The following is a 26,864-nucleotide window of genomic DNA, read 5'->3' as shown; positions in this document are numbered from 1 at the left end:
CAGAGGGCTGAAGATGAGCAGAAAAAAAATAGTTTATTGCAAATTTCTTCTCATTTGGTTTATTTATTGTCAGCAGCCAAGGGGCTGTTAAGTATAAACAGCCTCAGTCTTTATTCAGTTCCTGAGGTTGCTTGACAAACAGGATTGCTTTAGGGGCATGAGCAGGGCCCGCCCAGCACTCTAGCAAGCGCACAGCTGCTCCCAGTGTTCACAGTATTCGTGGTGAAGGGACCAGCCCTCTCCTCTGCAGGTCCTTCTCTACCCAAGTTACTTACGCTATCTTCATTCCTGATGCATAATGGGTATTCCTGATAATGGGTATTTTATCTCAGTAATTGGAACTTCAGCCCAAGTGGTCCCTGGGTGTTCACCCAGCCCCTGTCCCAGGTCCTCAGGGATCTGCAAATAAATATGGAAGGGCTCCAACCACCACTACTAAGAAGTGATTCAGGAATCCCTTCGTGCAAAACCATCACCCTTCACTTGTCTGTCTGAAACTCACAGATCACACATTTCTAAAGTAGGGTGAGGGGCACTGCCCATCCAGAAAACTCACACAAACTCCAGACTTGTTAGGAGGGATTCTAGCTTGGAACCCCGAGTTCAGATTTATAGAAGTTAAAAAAGAGCCGTGGGAATGGGCTAAAGAGGAGACAGAGGCAATCTAAAATGGTCACATTCAAAGTCCCTGGGCAACACACTCCCACATGGTCCCCAGGCTAAGTAGCTGACATTAGGAAGAGAAAAGGAATATAATGGCAGCTTGTCACCATTGACCTGCCTTCAACCACAAGGCCTGAGAGCAGGCTGTTGCCTGTCAGAAGGCTCCTGGGGTGACCTGGAGGACTTACCAAGGGCAGGAACATGTTCACATCCTTCGGCATACAATCCCACACCCAGGATATCATTCTCAGGAGGCGATTCAGAGGACAAAAAAAAATGATATGCACGGAGGTGTTTATAGCAGCGTTAGTTATTAGAGCACAGCGCTGGAAGCAGTTGTAAATGTGCCCGTGGACAAATGACATATCGCCTGGGTGGCACTCAACTCGGAACAGGAACACTGGTGGCTACAGAGAAGATGTGTTTGCAGCAGTGAAAAAACAAAGAACTTCAGGTTATGCATCACGATTGGAAAATAACATAAGAACGCCTAAGAGTCCAGGCAGGTTTTGCACTTTGAATATTTAGACGAGGAGAATGGAGGGGTTGCTTTCGTGGACTTCCCCTCCCCCTCATATTACATAATTTCAACGTAAAGTAGAGCTCCGGGAAGCTTTTCTGATTGCAATGGCCATGACTATTAGACACCAAATATTTTTGGTCTGCTCCGCACTCTGGCACACAGTAGGGTGTATTCCTGGCTCTCCAGTGATTGAGTGGGGCATGGTTCTGGCCAAGGAGCTCTGAGGGGAAGTGTGCCGGGGAAGGCACTGAGTGCTGGCAGAAGACACAGAGCTCCTGTTCCCACCTCTGCCACGCAGACCAAGATGGCGGCCACTCCATCAGGGCGGGGCCTTGAATGACTGCGTCAGCAGAGCCCTGGGCGACCCCCAGTCGGCATGCAACATTGGCAAGAAATAAAATGTGTTGTCTGAGATTTTGGAGAAATTCCCAGTGTCTGTTGCCCCAGCAGAGCCCACTGACCAGGGAGGCATGGTTAAGATGCAAGTGGCCACCACCCTGAAACAAGCCAGGGACAAAAGGGCACTCATCGTAGGATCCCACTGAATGGCGCCAAGAGCAGTCTTCACACATCTCAGGCCCTGGGGGACAGCCCCCTCTTTATTTTCCTCCACCATCCAGCTCCTGGGTCCCTGTGGGCAGGACAGTGCTTATGGTGGCCGAGACTCGGGCTCAGAAGTCAGGACACCTGTGTTAGGATCCCGGTTGTTCCACAGCAACTCTGTGGCCCTGGCCAAAGCACGGAGCTGAACCGCAGTGATGTCCCCTGTCCTCGGGGCTTCTGGTCCCCACATGGTAGGACTGGTCCCAGGATTGAGTGAGCGGAGCCCACAGAGCTCTCCTCGGGTGCTGGACATAGAGAAGGAGCCCAAGAGGACAGTGTTACTGTCACATCATTGCCGCTCTGCCCCACAAGTCCATCCTGCCCCTGTTTTACCACCAGTTTAGAGTCACAGTGGGCCAAGAACCTGAGGGGTAGAGGCGTGACCTGGGGTATGGTGACAGGAAAAGCCCTAATCCTTGGGGACCCACCAAGGGTGAATCTTGAGGCTCCATCCCAAGCATGCCGGCTTGGTTCTGGTTTAGGAATCCTGCTGCAAATGTCCAGCCTGAGGGGCCTCTGGGGATCCTTCCAGCTGAGACTAAAGATTCACACTGAGTAGAGCAGATTTCTTTACTAGAGGCCTTAGGGCTTTGAAATGTGGGCGTTAGCGCAGGTCTCCCGCCTGGGCCCTCTGACCCAGGAGTGTGCTGTAGGATGGATGTCCTAGGGTGCCCTCTTTGGAGTGTGTCAGGATTCGGGTGACCTGACCTAACGGGGGACAGAGAAGGCTTGATGGTAAGCGTTCTCCCTTGACTTGCAGTGGACAGAACCCAGTTCCTCACACAGCAGCTTCCATTTCAGAAATTAGCATAGGTGAGGACAGCTCACCTGGCAAAGTGGGTTCCCATGCCACGAAGCAATCAAGCAGACGTGGTAGACCCTGCACCGAACACGAGGGTTCCTGGAGAAGGGTCACCCAAGTGTCTCTGGGCGCTGTTCCTTTAGGGCTTGGGCTGGGGTTGTCTGGGTCGCATTTCTGCTGCTGGGACTTGAGCATCCCCAGGGGGGCTGGTTGGATCTTGCTGGTGCCTCTGTCACTTGACCACCCTTGCCGGCTCCGTGGGTGTGCAACCTGGGCAGCCACACCAAGCCTGAGCTCAGAAGAGCTGCGAGTTTGGTTGGATGCTTTGCCATCACCATCTGGAAATTCTTCATGGTTTTTAATAAAGGGTCCAAGACCTGCAAATTACGTAGCTGATCCTGACCAGAGACCCTAGTGGGCCATGTTGTGAGATGTGGACTGGTGATCCAGAAACAGAGCCCCCACCCCGCTCACCTCCAGGAGACCACTGACACCATAGAGCACGTGCCCACCCACCCAAGGCTCCGTGCTCCTGGAGGGGCTCAGCTCACAGCCCAGAGCAGAACTCACACCTTGTTTGAGTTATGAAAATCTCCACCAAAACTTGGCCACTTCTGGACCACGTGTTGGGGAAGGTGAGGGGTCATGTGGATATCACGAGAGGCACTGAGAAAAAGTAGGGTGCACGATATCAGGCCAAGAAGATGCGGTGATGACGTGGACAGCAGACCTGGCCATCACTGCAGCTCTTGGCCAAGAACAGCCCTCCCCCATCCCTGGCCTGGCCTGGCCTGCTCTGCCCTCTGGGGATGGAGGTGACACATGCCCCTGCTAGCACAAGTTGCCCCCTGCAGCTGGACTGCCCATCTGGCCTGCTTGTGGGCCCCTGGGTGCCATGTTCCCTCCTCCAGTGGCAACACGCATGCCGTGGCAGGCTGCCCCTGCCCACTCTTATTCACAGGCAGGCTTAATTTTAGCTCTCCTCACCCACCTACATGTTTCTGCCAAATAAGACATTCTCTACAGCATGCACTTACAACCGGAAAGGAGGCTTATTTATTTATATTTCTAGACAAAAACACAATCAAGTGTCACCAGTCATCCAACCCTCACTTGTCCATATCTGACCCCAAAGGCAGAGACCCTTATGACCCAGCATCTGTCCGTGGCTCCTGTGACCTGACCCACACTCAGCTCCTGGCCAGGGCTCTCTACAGGGATGCCCCCCGGCTCTGCCTTCTCTATGCTAAGCTCAAGGTTACCTGAGCCAAGGAGGATCCTGAAGGAATTTCCCATGAGCCCATTCCTACCCTGTGCAGCCCGCCAGGGTGACAGATCATTGGATGGGAGCCCAGATGTGCTGGAGGGAAAGGCTCCAAGGGCAGGTGGCTCAGCCTCTGCTCCTGGAGAAGTCTCCCAGCCTCTCCCAAGAGGCTCTGCGGCCTCACCGACCACCGCCAGGTTTCCTTCCTTTGCTCTTAGTGCAGCACACAGTGCCAGGTGCTGTAGACTCCCCAGAAACCTGTCGTAGAAAACCCCACTGTGAAATGGGTAAGCCACTTGCCTGTCCACCCAGCTGGGAAGCAGTGGAGCTCGAGTTCTGGCCCAGATCTGCCCAACTTCAGAGCCACAATGTTGCCCGGTGCCATGTCACCTACTTTCCTCAGCGTGGCAATTGTAAACCCAGGAGAACGGGCAGGAGAGGTGTCCTCGGAGGCTAAGCTCCATTGCTGCCACTGTGCGGGTGCCCGTGCCCCCCCCAGACTGTTCCGTGTTGGGTCAGGAGGCCCCTTGGTGAGCTCCTGGGTCAGGGGACATGCTCCTTGCCCCGTTCTGAAGTCTCCTCCCCCCATTGAAGGCATGAGGCATTCTCTACCCTCTCACCTTCTGCACACAAAGCCATCTGTAATCTGACTTGATCATAATTAGATTTTTAGCACATAATTGCAAGATTAATGGATTAATTATAATTGGTTTGCAAATCATTAAAAGCATTCCTCAAAAAACATGTTCACTACAGATTGTTTGGGGTTGCTCGGGGCAGGATAATTAAAGGGACAGAGTTAAAAATGAAAAACACAGGACAGACAGCCTAATTAAAGATAATCAAATAAACCCCCAAGTTAGCTGAGCTGACTCCGCCGCCTGCGCCGCACCGGCTCCTGCTCTGTTTCTCTGTGCCGAGTCGAATCTCCAGGCACCATGTGAATGAATCACTTCTCTTGAGTGTTGGCCCATGTTTCTCTTCCGGAACAGCCTCCATTTGATGGTGAGGATGAAGATGAGCTGTTCCAGTCGATCATGGAGCACAACGTCTCCTATCCCAAGTCCTTGTCCAAAGAGGCCGTCTCTATCTGCAAAGGGGTAAGTGGATTTGGGACCCTTTAGTGACCATGGACCAGGAGGATAGACCTGGCCGTGCCTTTCCCAGGCTTCTGTGAGAGATGCCGGCAAGAGCATGGGCACACCACTGCCGTTGGCCACCGAGAGCTAGAACTTGGTGACATGCAGGGCATGGAGGGACATGTCGAGGACAGAGGGAACTCAAATCCCAACACTTCCTGGGCACTTCCTGGGCCTCAGCCGTGTCATCTCCCCCTATTGGACTTCTGTCTCCAGTCCAGCTGTTACAGCCATGGGGTGGGGGTAGCCAGAATCTGCTGCAGGCCTTTGGAAGGCGTAGGTCTCTTCTCTTGCCTCCCTCAGGATGAGGGAGTTCTTTCTGTCTCCCCACCCCCTCAGTACTGGGGACTGAACCCAGGCACACACTACCACTGAGCTACATCCCAGCTCTCTTCAGTTATTTTTTTTAATTTAATTTAATTGAGACAGGCTCTTACTAAGTGGCCGAGGCTAGCCTTGACCTTGCTGTCCTCCTGTCTCAGCCTCCTGAGTAGCTGGGATTTAGGTGTGTGCCACTCCACCTGGCTTTGTTTCTCTCTCTCTCTCTTTTCTTTTCTTTTTTGAGATATGACAAACTTACAGAAACAGGCACAAATCATCAGCCTACAGATCCACGAGCTGTCACAATGAATATACCCATGTAAGCCCAGCCAGGCTGAGAAACAGAACACTGGAAGCCCCTCCTGTCCCACTTTCCAGGTGCTCCCCACCCCGAGGGGTCCAGTGTCCCCTCTCCTGACCACGGTGCGGCTTCACCTTGTGGGTCTTGAACTTGGCGCGGACGGGATCTTGCATCATGTGCACGGGGATGGCGCCTTTGGCTCAGCACTGGGTTGTAGCTGCGGCCACACTGCTGTGTGCCTGTGTTCTGCTTCCCTGTCCGTGCCCTGGTCTTTGTGTGGACTCACTGCAGTTATTCACCCTCCCCCCACCTGTGGGGCACTTGGGTGGTTTCCCTTTGGCTTAAGGCTGTTACAAACGGACCAGCTACGAAGCCCCTGGATCCTGTGTTCTGATGAACACTTGAGCTCCTCCCTGTCAGGAAGTGCCCGGGGCTGGAATCCTTGGTCAGGGCTTGGCTTCTTTCTAATGGTCAAGTTTTAGGTCACAGCATTATTTTCAGATTTAGTGAGAAGGATTGCAGCACACTCTTAACATCTCTGGTTCCTTCACTCACTCACAAAGTGTTGATCCTGCGCATCTTCCCCGGGCAGGGCAGGTGGCAGAGATGCCAGGGCAGGGCAGGTGGCAGAGATGCCAGCGCAGAGCAACTGAGCTCCTGCCCAAGGAGCTCGGGCCAGCGTGGCCCCTGCATTCTGCCGCAGGCACCTTGAAATTCAATAGTCGCCTCCTTGCCACGGTCTGCATTTTTCTAACCCAGGGGTCTTGGATCCCGGTTTGGTCCAAGCCCTGAAGAGGCATCTGAAGCTCATCACAGCATCCCGCTGGTTTCTGTGCGCACCGGTTCTAGTGACAGTGTCCCTTTTTACCAAATACACGTGTAGAACGGGAGGCCCAGGACAGGTACTGCACGAAGAGGCCTGTTTGAATTCCTCTCATTCCCTTTCCATGGATCCAGACTGCTTCCCCCTGTCCTTACTGTGACTGTCGTCACTCTAGGAAGGCCATACTTACCCAGCGACAGCTCTGTGCTCCGTGGTAAGCCTCTGGGACCGTCCAGGCACCTGCACCACTGGGCGGGAGGCAGAGCCAGGCAAAGGGACGTGTGTCTCCGGGAAACCACTGTCACCCACCTTCTCTTTTTCTCTGCAGCTGATGACCAAGCACCCAGCCAAGCGGCTGGGCTGTGGGCCCGAGGGGGAGAGGGACGTGAGAGAGCACGCCTTCTTCCGCAGGATCGACTGGGAAAAGCTGGAGAACAGGGAGATCCAGCCGCCCTTCAAGCCCAAAGTGGTGAGTCCAGAAAAGCAGCCCGTGTCTGGGTCCGACTCCCAGAGTCAGGGCGTGACCCACCCGAGAGAGCAGATGGGTGTCCCCTGGCCTCAGCCGCGGGAGGAAAATGGCCAGCGACCACCTGTGCTGCCCTGTGGTCTGAGAGGCCAGGAGTCCTGCTACTTTGCACAGGAAGGATGGACGAGGGGAAGCTCAGCGCTCCTCACCCGCAATAGGGCAGCTGCAGAGCACCCAGACCCATGGAGAGCCAGGGCGGTCTTCTCTGGGGGCTGGACTGGGGGGACACCCGTGGCCGGCAGAGCTGTACTTCCTGCCCTGGGTCCTCAGCAGGACTCAGGTCTGTCTCCAGCTTTCCTGGGTCTGTGTTGCCTTGGTAGGGTCCTGGATGGAGTATCTTCATCTTTATTAACTCATAAGCAGGGTCTGGGTGCAACTCCCATGTCACCCACTGTGTCCCCAACAAGGAGTGCATGGCAACCTCCGGTTCTGACATCACCAACATTGTTCAGATCCTGCCTGTGTGATATCCACTTTCCATTTATTTAATAGAACTATGCAGCAGACCCTGTTGTCCGCGCTTTATGAACGTGAATTCATTTAATCCTCCCAGCACCCACTGTGAGATGGACATCATGGTCCCCAGTATGCAGTTGAGAAAACTGAGGCACAGAGAGGTTGTGTAACTTGCTGAGGACACACGGCTGGTAGAACAAAGTCTGTGCCCTTTCCCCCAACACCAGTACTCCATCTCATGGCAGCCCTACAGCCTGTTCTGATGGCTGATAGCAGCCAGTGCTGCCTTTCTTAATGTTTGAACTCTAGAGAGAAACAGCATCTTTAAGATGCCAACCTCCTCACTCACCCACATGCCACCTTGCAGTGCCTGCTTTTCCCTCCATCCCCTTTCTAAGGGCTGGTGGGTCTGTACCTCCCGACTCTGCCATGTCTTGGCCAGCTCTGGACTAGCGCCCCTAGTGCTTTTCTTCCAGAACTACAAGGAGAGATGCTGTAGACCACAGTGAGCATCAGGAACATCTGGTTCAGCCCAGATCTGCCTCCAGTGGGTGCCCCATGCGCAGGCCGAGGGGACCCCTAGGGTGGCGGAGTTACTGACTGGGTAACCACATCTTTGTTCTCAAAGTAGCAACTTCCACAACAAAAGTGCCTTTGTGTGCTCCGCTCCAAGAATAGAGCCCCCTGGACTTTCTTTTTCTAAGACATTTTTAGCACAGGCTGAAGCAAAACCAAAATTAATCAGGTCAGTTGACTTCCTCCTGAATCATCGTTCCAAACAAGCCCTCCTGTGTCTGCCGCCACCACCTTCTCTGCAGCCTGCGCTGGACGCCAGGCGCTCTGCAGATCCTCTTCTTCAGGGTATAAAACCCCGTGTAAGGTTTGGGTAGGGGGGTGAGCTGGGCACAGATGGCTCCTTAGGGAATTCTGCTGGGGACTTCTTCACCCGCCTCTGCCTTCCATGTTTATTTTTCTTCTTAAATTAAAATGCAAAAAGGAGGCAATAGCGTCTTAAGCACAGCTCATTTCTTTATAGAAGCAGCATAGAGACACCCAGGGACCCCGCTCCCAGGGTCCCGCAGAATGCAATGACCTGTCAATCACTTTCTGGAAGGAGATGAGGCACCACAAAGCCAACCGTGAAGCACACTGTCTTTCCTCTATTTATTCCCACCTTGATTTCAGAAGAAAGGGTCTTTTCAGTCTCCCATTTTCCACGGGCATTCTGACCTAAAGTCATACGCGGAGAAAGTCAGAGGTGATTTAGCTCAGGCGGCCAACAATGGGAGCTGCTCCCTTTGGGCCACTGAGGTCACGGGAAGCAAAGTGGTTTCCACGGCGGGCAGCTGAGGCTGGAGAGCTGCTGTAGGTTTTCTTGTTTGCTTATTTGTTTGTGGAACTGAGTGCTGGTTAAAATAAGAAGGAAGAATAAATGGCCTTTGGCTGTAAAGAAACAGCCCCCGAAACTCTCAGACAGAAGCAGAAATTGTAGACAGAGACCTTCAAGCTGAAGTTGTCAAGGGTCTAAGTGGGGGTGCTCTGGTCCCCCCCACCCCATGTTCAGAGGGGGACTAGAGGACAGGGCCAGGAAGAACACAGGTGGCAGGAGGGGGGCCCCTGGGACACACAGACACCCAGGCTAGACCGAAGCCAGCAGCGTCAGAGGACATCAAGGCCAGAGAGCTAAGTGGGGGTGCTCTGGTCCCCGGGAGGGCAGCGGACAGCTGCTGAACACCTGGCTTTCTCCCAGCTCCTGGCACCAGGCCACACGCCCACAGCAGAGTCGGCCTCTTAATCTCCGGTGAGGGGCATTTCCCTGAAAGGGCACCTGGTTCGTGGCACCATACTGGAGTGACCACCACACCAAGGACAGCTCCAGTGGTTGGAGAGGACATCGTTGACCCGAGGAAGCAACTTCATTCCAAGCTGCAGATGCTCTGGCTGAGCACCTGCGGCAGGCGAGAGCTGGCCACAGGCAAAAGTGACTCTGGTTTGTGGTTTCCCAGCTTCCTGCTGAAGAGTTTCCGGGCCCAGGCCTAACCAAAGAGTCCAGTTTACAGAATAAATGCAGAACAGAGCACTTTCTGAGAGATGGTTCTGTTATGTCAAAGAGGGAGGCAGCAGCCCAAGCCTCTGGCCCACTGCTGAGGAAGGCAACAGGCCTCTGGCCTGCCCACGCACTGACCTGGTCCCAGAGGGTGCCCAAGAGCCTTCTGGACCCTCCCGACACAGCTCGTCCATCTTGGTGAAGCCAGGCTAGCAAGCACTGGTGAATCTATTTTCCCTGAGATTCACAGGATTAAGGAGGGTTTGCTGTTGTCCGTGCAGGATCGCTCCCGGCCCCATGGAATGAGCCTCTGCCTGTTGCAAAATACCAGCCGCAGGACTTGAAGTACTCATGGTTATTTGCCGGGTGGTTCCTGGAGACCAAATTTATATTTGTAGAATCACGAGGCTGTCGTCTTTGTTTATATTTATTTATTTATTCATTTTTGCAATACTGGGGATTGAACCCAGGAGTGCTCTACCACTGAGCCTTCTCTATTGTTTATTTTGAGACGGAGTCTCAGTAAATTGCCCAGGCTGGTCTCTTATGCTCATCCTGCTCCAGCCTCCTGAGCAGCCGTGATTACAGGTGGGCACCACCAAGGAAAGATTATTCCAGAATCGCTGACTCCCCTAAGGAGTGTGGAAGGATTATATCATCAGCCGCAGGGCTTATCTGGAAGTATCAGGGTTCCCATGGTGTGTGATCTTTTTATCGTCTTTCTGAAGGCCAAAGTGACATTGGCAAAGTTAACCTTTAGACGGAAGTGTCTTGCAAACTCTGAGATCCTGCCACAAAGGACACTTCATAGTACTGGGGTCCATCAGCAGGCTCCTCACAGGACTTTCCATCGCCCAGTGACATGGCTTCAGCTCAGCCATGACCTGGGCTCTACATAAGTCACACATAAAGGAGAGAGTTCTGGGCGTCAGATGTAGGGGACTGTGGCCAACTCACCTGAGGTGTCTGGAGGCTCAGAGGTGAGGGAAGAACCTATTGTACCAGCCAAAACGGCGAGAGTCCAGTCCTGGACAGAGCCTTGTCTTTGTCCAAAGCACCACCATGTGCCATTGTGAAGGAAAATGATTTTCTGGAAGATAGGACCATCAGGTAGCAGGGCAGAGCCTCCGTGTGCTGGTTTATTTTGCAAAACAAAAGCCAAGACATGCTGGAGAGGAAGCAGACACATGTGCAAGGCAGGCTGGGCCCAGTGATCTCATGGATACAATGTCGAGGACCCTGCTGCACAGACAGAAGTGCCAGCTCAGCATTGGCCTGACTTTTGGTGTAGCACACCGAGCAGTGGCCCGTCACTCACTGTTCAGAAGACGCCACCTAAGAAGATGCTTTTTTTTTTAGTGTAAAAGCGATGTCACCTCTGAAAAGCTTAATCTTCAATTACAGGGGAAGAAATAAGTGGTCCCCTGCGTCCCCCTGGCATCAGGCAGGCAAGGGGGTGACCGGCCAGCTTGGCCCACCTGAAACCTGCCCAAGAAAGACTTCCCTTTCCTTCGACATTGCCTGAACAATGAATGCTCCAATATTCTGATCGCGTCGCTTTGACCTTTGCAGGCTTTTATCCTGATTTATTATTCATGTGGAGAAACTGACTGAGACCAGCCTTCAAATCTCTCTTCCTCCTGCTTGTCACAAAGAGCAGTTTACACAAATACCGGAAATGAAAAGTTAATTGATTTTTTCTTCTTTTTTGAATCTGGTCCATTGGCACCAGGGAGTAGAATAGCTAGTTCACAGGCAGGCCGGAAACAGTCGGCGCACTTTAATAGTTATTGGAGAGAGAGAAAAATTAATCCATAAAGTTAACACCAAGAAACAGCCCAGAGTTGACAGGTAGGCAGAGCACTTTGGAAATGGGCCTGTCTTTCCTAAGTGACTTTTCTTGGGAAATCACTGTAATTATTCTATCAAAAAGACATAGAAAAGAATAGAAGAACTTTTATCAGGACATTGTCATCCTTGCAGCAAGAGCCAAAGAGAATAAAAAAAAAAACATGGAGACAAAGCGTAGGTGCCACTGTGGTGAGAAGGCACAGTCCTGAGTGTCCCTGTCACCACGAACCTCTGCATTTCACAATGGCATTAGCTTGTAGAGAGAGTTCAAAGATGGTCTAATTATCAGAATTGATGCAGTGATCCTTTTCATTGTTTAAAAATAATTTTTAAAAATTTCTCATTTTAGACTTGTAGAAAAGTTGGGAAAATATTGTAAAGAATTTCTGCTTTCCCTTTACCTAGATTCTCTAAGTGTTAAGTTTTTATCACATTTGTATTATTCTCTTCCTACTCTTTCTCAGCCTGTGTGTACACACACACACACACACACACACACACACACACACACACACAGTTTTTCTAGAAAAAAAAACATTGAGACTAAGTTACACCTAAATAATTCCCTGTGTATTTCCTAAAAATAAGGACATCTCATGGTACAATGTTCTTTTACTAATTACTCCACAAAGTTCTTCATACAGAGCAGCAGCTGTCCAAGGAAAAAAGGTAAGGCCACACAGTGACCATCTAACCCATAAAATACCACGGTGCATCTGAGCAGTTCTCTTGAGTGACAGGCAGATTCGCTTGGTCTTTCCATCAAGCCAGCAAGGGCGGTGCTGATTAAAATTGAGATTCTTGAGGCTCAGGGAGTTTTGCTGACAGCATATAATACTAACCAGCCTTTGGAGACTCAAAGAAATCCCATCATGACAGACATAGGTTTGATTCAAGCCTTTACAACCAATCTAAAACAGCACCTTTTACTTGGTTAATTAGAGGCGAGCACTTTTATCTATTCTTTGATAATCACTGTACCAAATTCCACCGTGATTGGAAGAAAAAGGAGACATTATAAATAATAATCAATACAAATAAGTAGCAAGGCCAGGCATGGTGGTGCATGCCTGTAATCCCAGCGGCTTGGGAGGCTGAGGCAGGAGGCTCATGATTCAAAGCCAGTCACAGCAAAAGACAGCTACTAAGCAACTCAGTGAGACCCTGTCTCTAAATAAAATACAAAATAGGGCTGAGGATGTGGCTCAGTGGTCAAGTGCCCCTGAGTTCAATCCCTGGCACCTAAAAATAAATAAATAAGTAGCAGTATTGCAAACCTGGCTGCTTCAGTGGTGAGGGGTGGCATAAATACAGACCCGTGCACCTCAAGTTGGGTGACTCCACAGGTTTCCATAGCCTGAGGTGAGGGTCCTGACAATGATGGCCTTTATACGGTTCTCCTGAAAAGCTAGCCACTTCATAAAGTCCAAATAGAATGTGTGAGAAAATAGCCTCAGAATTTCCATAGAAAACAGCTCACAGTAAGCCAGAACCTTTGCCCTCCCACACACACGGCTCTCACTCAGACAGGAGTCCACCCCTGATGTCCGTGGCCTGTATCCATCTGCAAACTCTCTGAGAGAGTTCATCTCCCTCCTCCACAGCATGTGCCCTTGGAGCTAAGGCTCCAAGGCAACAGGTAAGGTGCGTTTAGAAATCACAGTCACCTCCATCTCTCCCACAGGTGACACCGGCAGGAGGTGGGGGAGGTCATCCCTCTAAAACAATTATTAGTTATTAAAATAGTATCTCTGTGTGGTGGAATAAAGAGCCGTGCTGTAGAGCAGGATATAGGCCGAAAGGTGATTGCTCGCTTCCCCTCCCCAGTGACTGGTCCCACTACTTGGGATCTTTTCTGTAACCTCCAGAAAGTTCTGTGTGTGTGTGTGTGTGTGTGTGTGTGTGTAAACATCTACATAAGTGAGTGGTTCTGTGCTCTCCACCTCTGTGGCAATGCTAGATGGCCTGGGTTCCCCCTTGTCAGACACAAGGGTTCGTGACAAGCGTCACATAGCCATTCTGGTTCTCGGGGTCCCAGGCCGGCAGCTGACTGTTCTCCAAATGCTGTCCTCTATCCGTTCTTATTCTCCAGACTTTCTGTACCAAAATGCACTGGCTTCAGTGGGCATCCAGGCCTTCGGTGAGCACATGTCCAGAAACTCGGGTGACTAAACGAGCAAACTAACTCTCACTGTAACCCCTAACCGTGTGCTCCTGCTTGCGTTGGCCATGCATGCTGACCCCAGGAAGGGCAGAGCAGGGGCCGAAGACCCCCCACCCTGGAGGGTTAGAAAACGGAGACCTTCCCTCCAGGGAAGCCCAGGGCCCGCCGTGCCGGCTCACTTCTGCCGTGGGTTATTTAACCTAAACGAAGGCTGTACCGTGAGGAAGCTGCTCAGAGGCCTCGGTGATGTTCTCTGTGGTGCCCCCACCGCACAGCACCCTGCTGAGGCCTGCCCTGCACTGGGACGGGAAGCACATGCTGGGTTCCTTACGCCCACCCAAAGACATCCTGTGGCGTCCAGGGACTGTGAGGGACCTCCTCCTCCTTTCCATGTTTCCTTTTTCTCTGGTGCTGCAACATGCCTTTACGCTTCGTTTGTTCTGCGCTCTGCCCCCTCTTCTGGGTCCTGTTGGTCTTGCTTTTTAACAGCTGTGTTTTTGAGCTACTCGTGTTCCCATGCCGCGTCCGTGGGGTCATGTTCCACATGACTGAGACACTGCAGTCCAGGGCAGGATTGAGCCCAGCACGTGGGTTACTTGCTCATACCTGGTGACCTCTCAGGTAAGGCTTACAGCTGAGAAGCCAGCCTCCGCTCTCCCCGCCACCCCTCCACAGGACTCCAGGGCTTGGCAGCGGGCGTGGGTGGGGGAAGCTCTGCAGCCCTGGCTTCTAGGAGGGGTCTGTGCTTATAAGGTCTTCAGCATGTCTGACTTCTCCTGGGCTCATTTTATTAATTAAAGAACTTACCAAATGGGCAGGAAGGTCAGAGTGATGAAGGAGGTAATTCCTTAATCCAGAACTAAGGAAGGGGAAGGTACATTATTAATAGTGTTCATCCTTCTCTCTAAAGTCGGTCAGACGCCCTTTACCTGCTGGGCACTGGCTCCCTGTGTTGTACCTTGTGTCCGGGTCACGACACATTGCTTATTAAGGAAATCCCATACGTGCCAGCTCCCTCCATCCTTACGACAGCCGAGAAGGTGAGGGTCGCATCCCCATGTTACCTTTAGGAGTTCCCCAAAGCTGTGCCCTGGGGCCTGTGACCACTCCACCGTGCCCTCATTTTTCCCTCAGGTGCTAGCACCCCCAGTGGTGCTTCCCGCCACCCCCCTCTTTGTCCCAAGCTAGTTGGGTCCTAAATACATCTCAACCAGCATAAAACCTCAGTTGGTGAAAGGTGGGGGTCAGGGGGAGCAGCACCGGAGGTGAATCAGGCACAACGAGCCCAGGAGTTCTGCTCACACGTCACTTTAGCTGCTGTTGTTTCAGGTGGTCTGGAGCCCTGAGGTCACAGACAGACCAAAACTGAGTGTTGTCACACAGTGCCATGGAAGCTGCCCTTCACATGACTGTGGTAACCACCTTCCTGCTTCATCCTGAGGAATGCTCGGAGGCTGTCTGCTGTCAGCCCAGCTCTATTTGTCACTCATTCACTTGTTCATCCACACGTCCCACAAGGTTCCCCCTTAACCTTTTCACCTCTCTGCTTCTTCTTCCTCCCTGCTCAGCTCCAAGATGGCGCCCATGGCCCATCAAGCTGGCAGTGGAGTCAGATTGGATCATAGGTAGTAGGCAGAGTCTCTTCTGCCTTGAGAACGCAATAGCTTGTTGAGTTTATTGTTCATTTTTCCAAAGGATCTGAACAGCCCTGATTCCCATGATCCTTTTCAGTAGGTTCTGGAGGTGATATGAGGACAGTGGCAGTTACCTACAGAACATCTTGAAAAACACCTAAAGGATATTGTCTATTTCTGGGCCTCGTTTTGCTAAGAGATGTGGAGGGCTTATTTGTAAAGTATTGAGAGACCCTCCATAGTAGAAAAATAAGTGATATTTTTCACAGTACTGAGCTTGTGGTAAAAAATAGTTGTACTTCCTGCTGGCCCTTCAGTGGGGGAAGGAGATTTCTGGTATGATTTTCCTCAGGATAAGCATCCTTCTGATTCTTGGACCTCACCTGATCCTCAGACTCAACCTCCAGCTTTTCCAGGGCTTGCTTCCCCCGTGACCTTCTAAGATGCTGTCCTGTTCCCGTTTGTCCCGTGGTGACATGTGTGAAACATCAGTGGTTTATTTCTTCCTCTTTGCCCTTGGCCTGTCCTTGCACCCCTGGTCTCTTCACCTAAGTGAACCAGTTTAAGAAAAGCTTTCGTTTGCTAAAATGGGATTTCTCTCTCTTGAGTCGGGGCAGGGGGAAATTCCAAAGAAATTCAGAGTGAGAAAGGAGAGGAAGGTATTTCTGGGGGTGAGCAGTGTTGAGGCCAATAGTCTCACTGACATTCAGTGTGATTGCAGAGCAGGAATTAGACCAATCTGTGATCATGATTTCCCCTCAGCTCTGCAGTTATCAGCAGGGTCATGGAGGCTGGCGGGTGGGGAGGACATCTTCACCATTTATTACAGATCCTCACTTTACAAGCAGTGGAAGCCCTTAGAAAGAGCCCTTCTTGAGATCCCCAAGATAGAATTTGACATCCTCAGGCATCCACCCCCCATCCTTCTCAAAGTTGATGTTTGTATGGACACCTCTTTAGATCGTGAGAGCTCTCTTTTCCTTTATTTTATTTTTCTTTGGCAGTAAAACCCTGGCTTTTGGAAATGTCCTGTTGGTGAATACCATAAAGAGTACTCAGAGGAAAGGGTCAGACTTGAACAATCTTTTCACAGAACAAATCAATAAATCTAAAGCTAGACGGAGAGCTGTCCAGCCAGGCCAAGGGAACACTTCACCCCGGCCAGCCTTGCTCTGCCTTTTAGGGACTCACATTCTTTATTGATTTTTTTTTTCCCAGAAATTCATTCTTGCTCATCTTTGCATGGTTAGTGAGTAGTAGAGATTCTTTTGAGGAAGAGCACATCCCAGTTTCTGGGAGCAGCAGCAGTAGGTTTACTTGAGTTCTTCTGGAAAATGGGTATTAACTCACTGGGCTCCAAGAGAGCATATTCTTCAAGGCCTACTCTCCCTGGATCCTGACCCTCCTACACTGCTCTTGCCTGGGGCTCCTGCAGCTTCTCCATCTTCTGTTCTCACACGTGACTGTTCCTGCCTAATTGCCTTATTTGGCCCCTACATTCGCCTTCACACTGAACCTAGGACTTACTCGGCCTCACATTACAGCCTGGATGGATCCCAGAGTTTCTCAACAGCAGCACAGTTGACAATTTTTTAGCCTAAAATGTCCTGTGCATTTGAGAATTTTTAGCAGCCTCCCTGGATGGTACCCACCAGATGCCAGTAGTGCCCCTTGCCTAAGTCATGATGATCAAAAATGGCTTCCCTGTGGAGCAAAATCTTCCTTAATTGAGAACCACTTTTTTTTTTACTGAAAGAAAGGTTCTTCCTCCACCTGTTTCTATCATCACAGCAGTGTCTGAAAGTAACACCCCAGTGTAAGCTAGTTTCTGTGTGTTTGCCTCACTGTTGAATCAAGTGCAGATTCCTGATTAAGACACAGTGTGCCCTGCTGACTTCTTGAAGAGCCTTTCTCAATAGTTCAGAATGGCCTGTGCATGTTGGGTGATATGAATCTCATATTCTGTCTCTGCTGACCTTGGCTTTGAAGCACTTTGTGTTCTTCCAGGGTAAAGCATCATGGAAACATGGAGTCTGAAAGTGGAGGCTTTGTCACCCATCTGTGGGAGGCAGGACTATATGAAGAGTGAGCCTCACAGTCTGTATGGCCTCCACAGGGTCAACTCAAAGACCCCGAAACAATCTTGCCACACACAACTCTGCCACCACGCCCTGTCACTAGACGTGAAGTCTTCTTGGGTAGCCTCTTGAGATGAATAATCCCAAAAAGGAATGCAGTTATTTAGGATTTACTTTGAATTTAGGCCATGCTTTCCACCTCAACAAGTACTTAGGAGCAAGTTTTATTTGAGGAAAGAGGGTAGGAAAGGTATAATAAAACTTGATTCTCAAGAAAACCTTCTAGAAGATAGAGAAGGAAGAGAAAAGAAGAGGTGGGAAAGTACAGCCATGAAACTAATCTGGACTTATTTTTTTAAATAAAAACCAGCAGGATGTATTGAACTCTGACTCTCTGCTCAATTCTGTATGAAACTACACATTGAGCCTCAGAGCAGCCTGCGGAGAGAGGTGCAATTATTCTTCCCACTTTACAAATGAGGAAATTCGGTGGAGCCCAATTGACAGTTTACATAGGCCATTGTCTGTCAAAAGATCCGAAAGTTTCTGATGAGATTAAAATTCATGTTAACTCAGAATCAAATCATGTTGCCCTGTGGTACAACCAACAGGTTGAAGGCAATAATTAGCAACATGTTAAAAATCATTATGAGTAACACCAGTGGAACTCCCAGATTTGTTTCAGAGTGTTTTGGGGGTCCCAAAGACTTTGACACAACCCTTCTTCATGGCTGGAAAAGTGAGGGGACACCCCTTCCTCCCAACTTGAGTCAGACCCCCAAGCAATGCCTTTAGACACAGCTATGCACTGTATTTCCCAGAGATCATCATGGAGCACCTCTGCCTATAGCCTCCATTTGCAGAGTACCCTGATGGACCCTAGAGGAGAACAGTATTCAGATAGCCTCCCCAACATCCCCCTGGGCACCAGTGCAAATCCCCCAGCCCAAGACCACCTACAAATGAGTTCTGCATAGACCTGCCTGTCAATTGACCAGCTCTATCCAGATGCATAGAATTACAGCCAGGCTCAGAAGTGTATCTCCCACCATTGCCTCCACACCTACCCCATCCTACTTGAAGATTAGGGACTAGAGTTTCTATAACATCCCGGTTAGAAAGCAAAGATATACAACTTTTGTTTTATTACAAATATCATTACAAAGAACCAGATGTGGTGCAGTGAACTAACCCTCTCAGTTCAGGAGTAACTGCCTGCAGTCCCAGCCAATATCCTGGCTTTTTCAACATGGAGCCATAACTGGGGCCCTGTGTGCACAAGGTTCATGCTCATAGCTCTGCTTGCTCAGAGGGATGGAAATGAAAAAAGAGATGCTATCCCCATATTGCTACTTTTGCCAAAAGTGCATTTCTACCGAGGTTATTCATCCTGGGGGTATGAAGGGATTTACAGTTGAGTAAGTTGTTTGCTGTGCCTGGCTTCTATTACAGTAGGCCTGCAGGTTCTCTGAGATTCTTCCCGCCTAACAGTCCCAATTTCCCTGGGCCACGCTCCTCTCTACAGAGTGCTTTCAGAGAACTGCCCCCTGTGTTTTTTTCTCCCTAACCTTTTCTTTTTCTTTATTTTCTCCACAGTGTGGCAAAGGAGCAGAAAACTTTGACAAGTTCTTCACACGAGGGCAACCCGTCTTAACACCGCCAGATCAGCTGGTCATCGCGAACATAGACCAGTCTGATTTTGAAGGGTTCTCATACATCAATCCCCAGTTTGTGCACCCAATCTTGCAAAGTGCGGTATGAAACTCACCAATGACAGCAAATGCCTCCCCAGCCCTCAGCCCTCCCAGCAATGGGGAACAATTCTCAACCCTAAAATTTTAAGGCCATGGCCTTGTGTCTTATTCCACACAGAGGCCTGAAAATTGTAGGGTCATTAGTCCACATGGGGTCAACTTTTCAGGGTCTCTCTTACAACCAAGAACATTATCTTAGTAAAAGATGACATAATGTACAGTATCCAGTTTAATTATGTAGATGTCACATCAGGCTGTAGGTTAACCCTTCCTAGAAAGCAAACAGACTCTTGCCCCTTTTTTGGTACGACTTGATATGTTCTCCATACCCTCCATCTGTGGATTTTCACCATCAGGATCCCTCAACCAGAGATATTCAAGTGAACTACCCAGCCCAGTGTGTTGAAAGCATCTTTTCCTACGATGTCTTTGGGATAAAAGGACAGGGAGCCCAGAGAGTGAACAAAGAGGGATCAGGGGTGGTAGAAGCTTCAAGATACCCACCACTTTTGTTCTCTGCCTTGATGGAAACTGTCCCTAGAATCTGAGAGGCCAGGATGAACCTTATCATTGTTCCCAAACGTCATGACCCAATTATGGTCCAGCTGTTTAAAAAAGAAAGACAACTTCAGATGAGTGTTGGGTGAATCTGTCATCCATTACCCAGTTGGTTGATAACTGTCTTGATACTTGCATTCTTCTTAAGAGGCCAAATCATCTAAGGACTTTGCTAAACAAGCATGTGAAATCATGTCAGATCAAGGATAAACCAGTGTGTATGTATGCTCATTTTAATCTCTGGGAGATTGTTCTTCAATCCAGGGTGCCATCAATAACCATGCCACTACTCATGAGTGTTGTTAGCCAACCCCCTCCACCAATATTTTGCTACCTATGTTGTCACCCTTCCTAAGAAGCTGAAGTATATGCCCCATCCCCTTTTGTACTTATTTATTTAATAGGCTGCTGTGTCATTTAAGAAAGTACGATGTATAGTAACTTAATCAAGACTTGATTCTAGAATCAATCCCTACTTGTTGGTTTTCCTGCCTTCTCTAGCCCTAGACATTCACTTAGGGATGAAAACCAATATGGTTTGGGTTCCCACTTCCTATTGAGCGACACACCTGGAGCTATAGAATCAGGATGCCTGGATGCTTATCAGCTCAAAGATGTTTTCTTGCTAGAAGGTTTTTAGTATGTTTTGCAAATGCATCATGCAATGGATTTGCATGTTTATAATAAACCTTAATAACAAGTGAATTATATTATTGATATAATCTTATCAACTATAAAGAGTATTACAATAATTTTATAAGACACAATTGTGCTATATTTGTGAAGGGTCATGTTTCTAATCTGCTAATTTTATGATTAAGTTTTAGCTGAATTCTTTGATGCTGTGCTTCCTCTCCCCTCCCACCCCTGCACATTGGCACTGTATCAGATATATTAATTTTTTAATATAGATCTAATTTCAAAAATGAATGGCTAACTTTACATGTTTAATTAGGCTTTTACTATGTATGTGTATATATTTATATATATATATATATCTATATATATGTATATTTGATTCTACCTGCAAACCAAAGTTTTGTTTGTGGGATTATTTTTGAGATGAGACTCTGTCTTAGCTTCCTAATGTCATCTTCTGTTCAGGTACTCCCACCACTCTTCCTCTTGGGGATAGCACAAAATGTTTGAATCCAAGATGTCTAGTATGTTTGTGTACATGTGGCATTATGGCATTGTCACAGTACCTGGACTGACTGTGTGTATGTGTGTGTGTGTGTGTGTGTCTGTCTGTCTGTCTGTGTGTGTGTGTGTGTGGTTCTTCCTCTCAGCCTGTGATTGTTGGAGACTCTGGGCTGGAGGGAGAGGAGGCCCCATTCTTGCTGCATATCTGGCCACAGCAAAGCTGCTCCCCTCATTTGCTGCCCCACTGTTTGCTTCAGCACATATAAAACTTCATGAGACAAACCAGGTATCAGCCCCTGAGCACAGCCATCCCCTGAAGCTACCACCAGACACTTTTCATAGGCTGCACATTTTCTTCCAGCTGTTGCTAGAATTGGCCATTCAGATCTTGTGCACCTCTCTGGCTTGACACTCTCCTCATGCAAGGTCCTCAGGAAAGCCAGCCTTCTGCAGCATAAATGACAGGTCAAATGGAAGTAGGTATTGGTCTTTATAGGAAACTGCTGTATTTCCTCCCCGAAGCATTTCTCAGCTGAGCTCCCTCATTTTTACTCTCTGGCTGTTCACACAACATATAACCCCTGAGGGTCTTTGAGGTGAGAGGCCTGAGCTCTGTTAGAAACCCTGATTAGAGGGAGAGATGAAGTAGGGAGTGGGCTAGACCATAAAATAGCAGTTTCTTTTGCCATCTTTTATGAATTCCAGACTTCAAAACTCAGAAGGGTCCTAGCTCACTGATCCCTGAAGCCCTGCTCATCGGGGCATATTTTGGGACATGTCCTCATCAAGGCACCACACTTAGTCCAGTGGAAAAGGAACTGGTTCATAGAAAGCCTAGGAGAAGACAGGTACAGTGTAATCCCAGTGACTTGGAAGACTGAGGCAGAAGGATCACAATTTTGAGGTCAACCTAAGAAACTTAGCAAGACCCCATCTCAAAAAGAGCTGGGGATGTAGCTCAGTGGTAGAGCGCCCGTGGGTCCAATACCCAGTATCAAAAGTTGGGGGAAGCCTAGGAGACAAATGGATGGTCTCCCCTGTCCCAGGTGGAATAGGAACAGGGTTGGTCCCCACCCAAGACAGGGAAAGGAGCACTAGGTCATGGACCATCAACCCAGTGTGCCAAGCTGCCTGCTTATTGTAAGCAAGCAGAAAGCTAGGGCTCTCCCTCATGTGATTCTAGCAATTCCTACTTCTCTAGGAAACATACTCAAACTCTCAGTGGCCTCTGTCCTTAAGGAATGTGTGACCATTTTCAAAGAGAGAACCCTAAGCATGGTCCAGCATGCTGCCTAAGGGACAGCAGATTAGGAAGGACCTGGGGGCAGAAAATGGTAAAAATTAGGGCTGAAGCAGAACTCATGGTGTGGCCTGTTTTGTGTGTGCTGAACCTAGATAAAGGCCAATGCTTTCAGGATCTGAGCAGTCCAGGACAGTGATTGCTGAAAGACTAACTCATGTGGATAGCTACTAATAACTGTTGGGGACTCTAGGAAGAACCTGCCCCTGAGCACTTGCTGGCCTATAGAGGAGAATCTAGCACAAAAGATGTCTCTGCAGGATCGTCATGCTGAGACCCCAAAAGGCCATTCAGATCGCTTTGCTTTCTCTTCCCTTGGAAGGTGGCCGCTGATCAGTGGCAGAACTTTCCTGCAGCTGCAGGCCAGTGGGCTGGCAGCCCTGCTTTTGGCACCATGTTGGAACTGACCCAGTGCTTGGTTTGAGTGGAAGGAGCTGGACTATGCTGCCAGGTGCAGCCCTCGGAGGTCAATGGGAGGCCCACCTCCAGGCAGGAACTAATTCAAAAGGTAGATGGGAAACCCAGGAACCCAAACGATTGTACCCCACCGCCTCCTCCTTGGTCCCTGTGGCCTCGTTTGAGCTGTGCAGACTCACTGTCTGCCTTGGCTGATGGGATGCATTAGGCTTTTCTATGAGGATTTGCAGTAGAAAAGCAGGTGGTGGAGAGCTCTCTGGAAGCCTGGCCTGAGATGGTTGGTTGAAAGATTATCATAGACAGAGACTGACACAACCTGGCCAAGGATGGTCAGTCACCTCAGAGCTAGAGTTCTCAGCCAGAGTGAGGGTGCTGACCCCAAGAAAGTCACCCACTGACGTGACCTGGAGAGAACAGAGGGGTTGCTGGAGGCCGGAGTCGGCAAGGGGTTGGGGGAGAGCAGGGTTTGAGGGCCTCGGGGAGGAGGCGTGCTGTTAGAGCAGAGGAGCTGCCGCAGAGGCGTCGGTTCAGACGGGAGTCTCTCTGCTGGTCTCTGAGAGTGTGTTCTTTGCCAGGGACCCATTTCGTTCCTTCTCAGAAAACAGCCCCTGAATGCCCAGGACATCCTCACCAGCCACAAGAGGCCCCTTTCCGCTCGACCTTGGGCCGGCCCAGCTGTCTGAGCAGAGCCAGGCCACGCCAACCCTGGAGACCAGCAGGTTCCGTCCTTCTCCCTCTGTGGCTTCCTACTGAGCCTCATGGCAGCTGAGGCAGCTGACACCACAGTTGCCACCTGCTTCCACTTAGCAGGGGAAACAGGAGGCTTCCTATTTTTTTTTGTTGTTGTTGTTGTTGTTTGGAGGGGAGGTGTTTTCTCAGTGCTAAAGTGGGGGGAAGTGAGAGTCTTGTGTTTTTGAAACCTCAGGAAGGCAACACCATCTGACAGTCATTTTCTCACTTTGCTCTCGTGAAGTTGTCTTTCCCTGGTGTGTGCACATCACACCATCTCCAGCTCCTTCATCACCTCCAAGAGCAGGGCGCTGCTGCCCCTGGGCACGCCAGCCATGCTCCTGAAATGGATGGCGAGCCAGGGGCCGGGAAGGACGGTGACCGGGAGAGTTGGTGACAGCCATGGCAGTGATGAGGGAGGAGAAGGCCACCCTGGTCATTAGTGGCTACACACAAATCCGACAAGGAGGGTCAGAAAGATTTTCCTTTTTTTAAATCATTTTCCTCAAGCCGCTTGGGCCAGGGTTTATGAAATACACAGGACAGCCCCCATTCCCATCGTGTCCCCTTGGGGCCAACACAGAAAATCTAGGGGATGCTGTGTATTTCTGCTGTAGGAAAAATCCAGGAAATTGGAAAAGGTTCCCTGAGTTGTACGTGAATGAGGCAGTCATCTGGAAACAGAGCCAACTCCAAACCTCTTGATTCTATGATGTCAGGGTTGTTGAGGAAGGACGAAATTGTGCTGGATTCTGTCCCTTATGCCTGCCATTGGTGTGATCAGGTGTCATTTAAGAACTGGAAGTTGCACACAGTCATCAACAGCCTTACAATGACCCTACACTAAAGCCCACAATTTCCAAAGACTTTTTTTAACCTGAAGGAAGAAATGAATTTGTTAATTCCAACAGGATAACTGAATATACTGGGCTCTTTGTACTTTTTTATAATGAATTTTAATAACTCAACTCTTCTTTTAAAATGAGTTTTTAAAATAAAGCTACTAACAATTTCAAAAAAAATTCCAATTGGAGTCTGTAGGAAGACTCAACCCAGGTCAGATAGAGCACCCCTGACCTGCATTCCCACTGTAGGATTTTCCCATGCTGGTGGGTATGAAGTCTGCAAGTTCAGGTGGAACTTGTGGCAGGCTGATGCTGTTCTTAATCGATACTGGGGACAACTGCCTAAGGTTTAGATATTTTTGAACTGTAGGAAAGATGTCTTATTGACCCCATCCAGATGCAGCCCTGGGATATCATTCCTGGGGTCTCTGGGACCCCTTTGCTTGCTCTTTGAGGCTCAGTGACTATATTTTAGCAGGAGCAGGGGGACACTTTCTCAGCTCTATCCCCAGTCCCCTCTGGTCCCCGGTCTCTCATGTTTGGTGAAAACTCAGAGATTCCCTGCAATGGTTTGCCCATTGGGCAATTCAGAAAAACTTTTATATCACAAGGAATAAGAGGCAGCAGCAAATGTGCCCACTGGTCTATTTTCACAGTTATTGCATCTGTGAATAGACAGAACCCCACTTTTCACAAAATAGGTATCCAGTCCACTTTATAAGAATCTCTTTTTCTAAAATGAAACAAAAGGTGGCTTTGCATTTTCTGATTAAACAACCATGTCTTTGCTTAACTTTAGGAATATCAATGCCTGTGATTGTAGCTTCTTATTGATTTTCTTTCTGGAAGAATGTGATTCTCTTCTTGAGGGGCTTTATTGGACTAATCCAAACTGTACATGAAGGCAGTTACTATTTTGAGGCTACAGGTTTTCTAAAAAAAAAAATAACCTCATATTCTTACTATTAGGGTCTTTCAGAATCTTTTATAGATGGTCGGAAACATTTGAAATTGCTTTTCCTACATGATTTGTGTGCGTGCGCGCGTGTGTGAAGGCCATGCCCTGTGTAAATCATTAATTGAAAAAAACATTGTCTGAGACCCCAAATTTGTAGGGAGGAAGAAATGGAGGTTGAGGGTTTTCCTTCTTCGTTAAGCACCTTCTGACAGAATACAGAGGCCGTTCGGCTGTCGACTAGCGTTTGGTTCTACCGCAGGTGAAGTGGATGTATAAATTATTGCATTGCTTTCCTTGACTCGTATAACCTCTAATCTTTGTTTGCATGACATGCTTTGTTAGATACATTAATTGTAGTTTGGAAGCAAGTGTGTATGAATAAAGGTAATGATCATTCCCTAGTGTGCCTGGTCTCATTAGCATCCCTCTGCGGCCCTGCGATGGTTTTCCAAGTATTTGTAGGATAGCATCCAACTGGACACCACCTGCAGAGCACTTTCATCTGGCCATCTGTTTCAGGGGTGACGTGCCACTTCAAGTCACCCTTTTCTCATTTGAAATGCTGCATGCTGTGAACCAAAGCCCAGTGACTGGGATAAAGTAGTGGCAGATCCTTCATCCATTCCCACATCAACCTTTCCTCACGCACCTGCTCGGGGCCAGGATTGGGGCTAGGCCCTGGGGATACCCATCTGGCCCCTGCCTCCGTGGAGCCTACATCCCTGCACCTCCAAACTGCAGGGGACACACAGCCACTGATCAGGACACCCTCCAAGAACAAATGATCCCCTTCTATGGGAAGGGAAGACTCCAGAATTCAGCCCAAATCTTGGGACTTCTTCTCCAGAAATACCCATGTCTAACACGTCCCAAGGACCACTCAGGACTGTGTCCCCACTTCGAGTGCCAGAGGCCCTCACTCCAGTATGGATTCATGGGTGAAAACTGGGGTAAATTGGCAAATGTGGAACATTCTGAAATGCCCCATGTTGGGGAACTTAACACTCACGAGGGCATACCCCCAGAGGAGTTTAAAAAAAACAAAACTCAGTTTCTAAAAGCTGAGGATCAGCAAGATGTCTTAGCTCACCCTTCACTCCTTCCTCTCACGTATGTTTACCTCACGGCTTCACGCCACCGCCCACAGCCCCCTTGTCCCGCAGTGCCCAGCCCAGGATCGCCCCTCCCAGCTCCCTCTGCATCCAGTCTTGCCTGCCCTGGGCTCCCGCTGCTCAAACCTTGTTCCCAGCCCACGGAGCCGTCCCCTGGTGCTAGTACCTACTAGGTTCATGTCCGTCTCTGAGATGCTATAGCCACACTTGACCTGAGGTCGGGGTCTTCCAGCTGCCAATGCAAGGGCCCGGGGTGGCAGGATATTTTGAGGAAAAGCAAAGGGTGCTTTGAAGGCCCTTGGGGCAGTGTGGCCTGACTCCTGTGCTGGCCTTGAGCTTCATTCTGGACTGGTGGATGTGACATGTCTGTGTAGACTGTGGCCGTTCTTCACATGACCCAGCGGGGTGGCCACAGTAGGAAGTGAGCTCTTTTATTTCATTTTTTCTGTGGTGCAGTGTGGAGCACAGCAGATCATCTTACCCAGAGCAGCTGCTGGCTGGGAGGACCCGAGTCAGGCCACTGTGTGGACCCTTAGGAGCTGGGGTCCAGAGGCACAGACAAGGTCAAATATGGCTGGTCTGCCCAGCCTCACAGAGGCCACAGGGGCGACCTGAGCACCAGGTGTCAAACCGTGTCCTTTGGGTGTATGGAGCCACCCAGAGCAAAGGCTCAAGAGTGCTCTCCTTCCCATGCCCACCCCTGCCCATGGACACCAGGTGCACCGGCAGGTGCTGTTGGGTTCCTCTTTAAGTCAAGGGTCTCAACTGGGGCCATTCTGCCCCCTGTGGCACATTTGGCACAGTCTGGTCGACAAAGCAAGGGGGATGTGTTGCCAGTGTCCAGTGGGAAGAG

At 49.6% G+C, this 26,864-nt stretch overlaps 1 protein-coding gene across 2 annotated transcripts in view; it reads left to right on the top strand.

The window, feature by feature from the left end:
* Positions 1-25,300, top strand: part of Prkca (protein kinase C alpha) — a 394,797-nt gene extending 369,497 nt beyond the window's left edge. For both annotated transcript variants that reach the window (XM_027946194.2, XM_071603594.1), the window contains 3 exons: positions 4,848-4,955; positions 6,768-6,908; positions 18,792-25,300. In XM_027946194.2, coding sequence (XP_027801995.1) covers positions 4,848-4,955; positions 6,768-6,908; positions 18,792-18,956 — 414 coding nt within the window. In that variant the 3' untranslated portion in view covers positions 18,957-25,300. The remainder of the gene's footprint in view (positions 1-4,847; positions 4,956-6,767; positions 6,909-18,791) is intronic.
* The last annotated feature ends 1,564 nt before the right edge of the window (positions 25,301-26,864 follow it).

Source organism: Marmota flaviventris, chromosome 17, assembly GCF_047511675.1.
Source record: "Marmota flaviventris isolate mMarFla1 chromosome 17, mMarFla1.hap1, whole genome shotgun sequence".
Lineage (NCBI taxonomy): Eukaryota > Metazoa > Chordata > Mammalia > Rodentia > Sciuridae > Marmota > Marmota flaviventris.
Note: the sequence above shows the minus strand (reverse complement) of the source record. Positions and strands in the feature narration are given on the sequence as shown.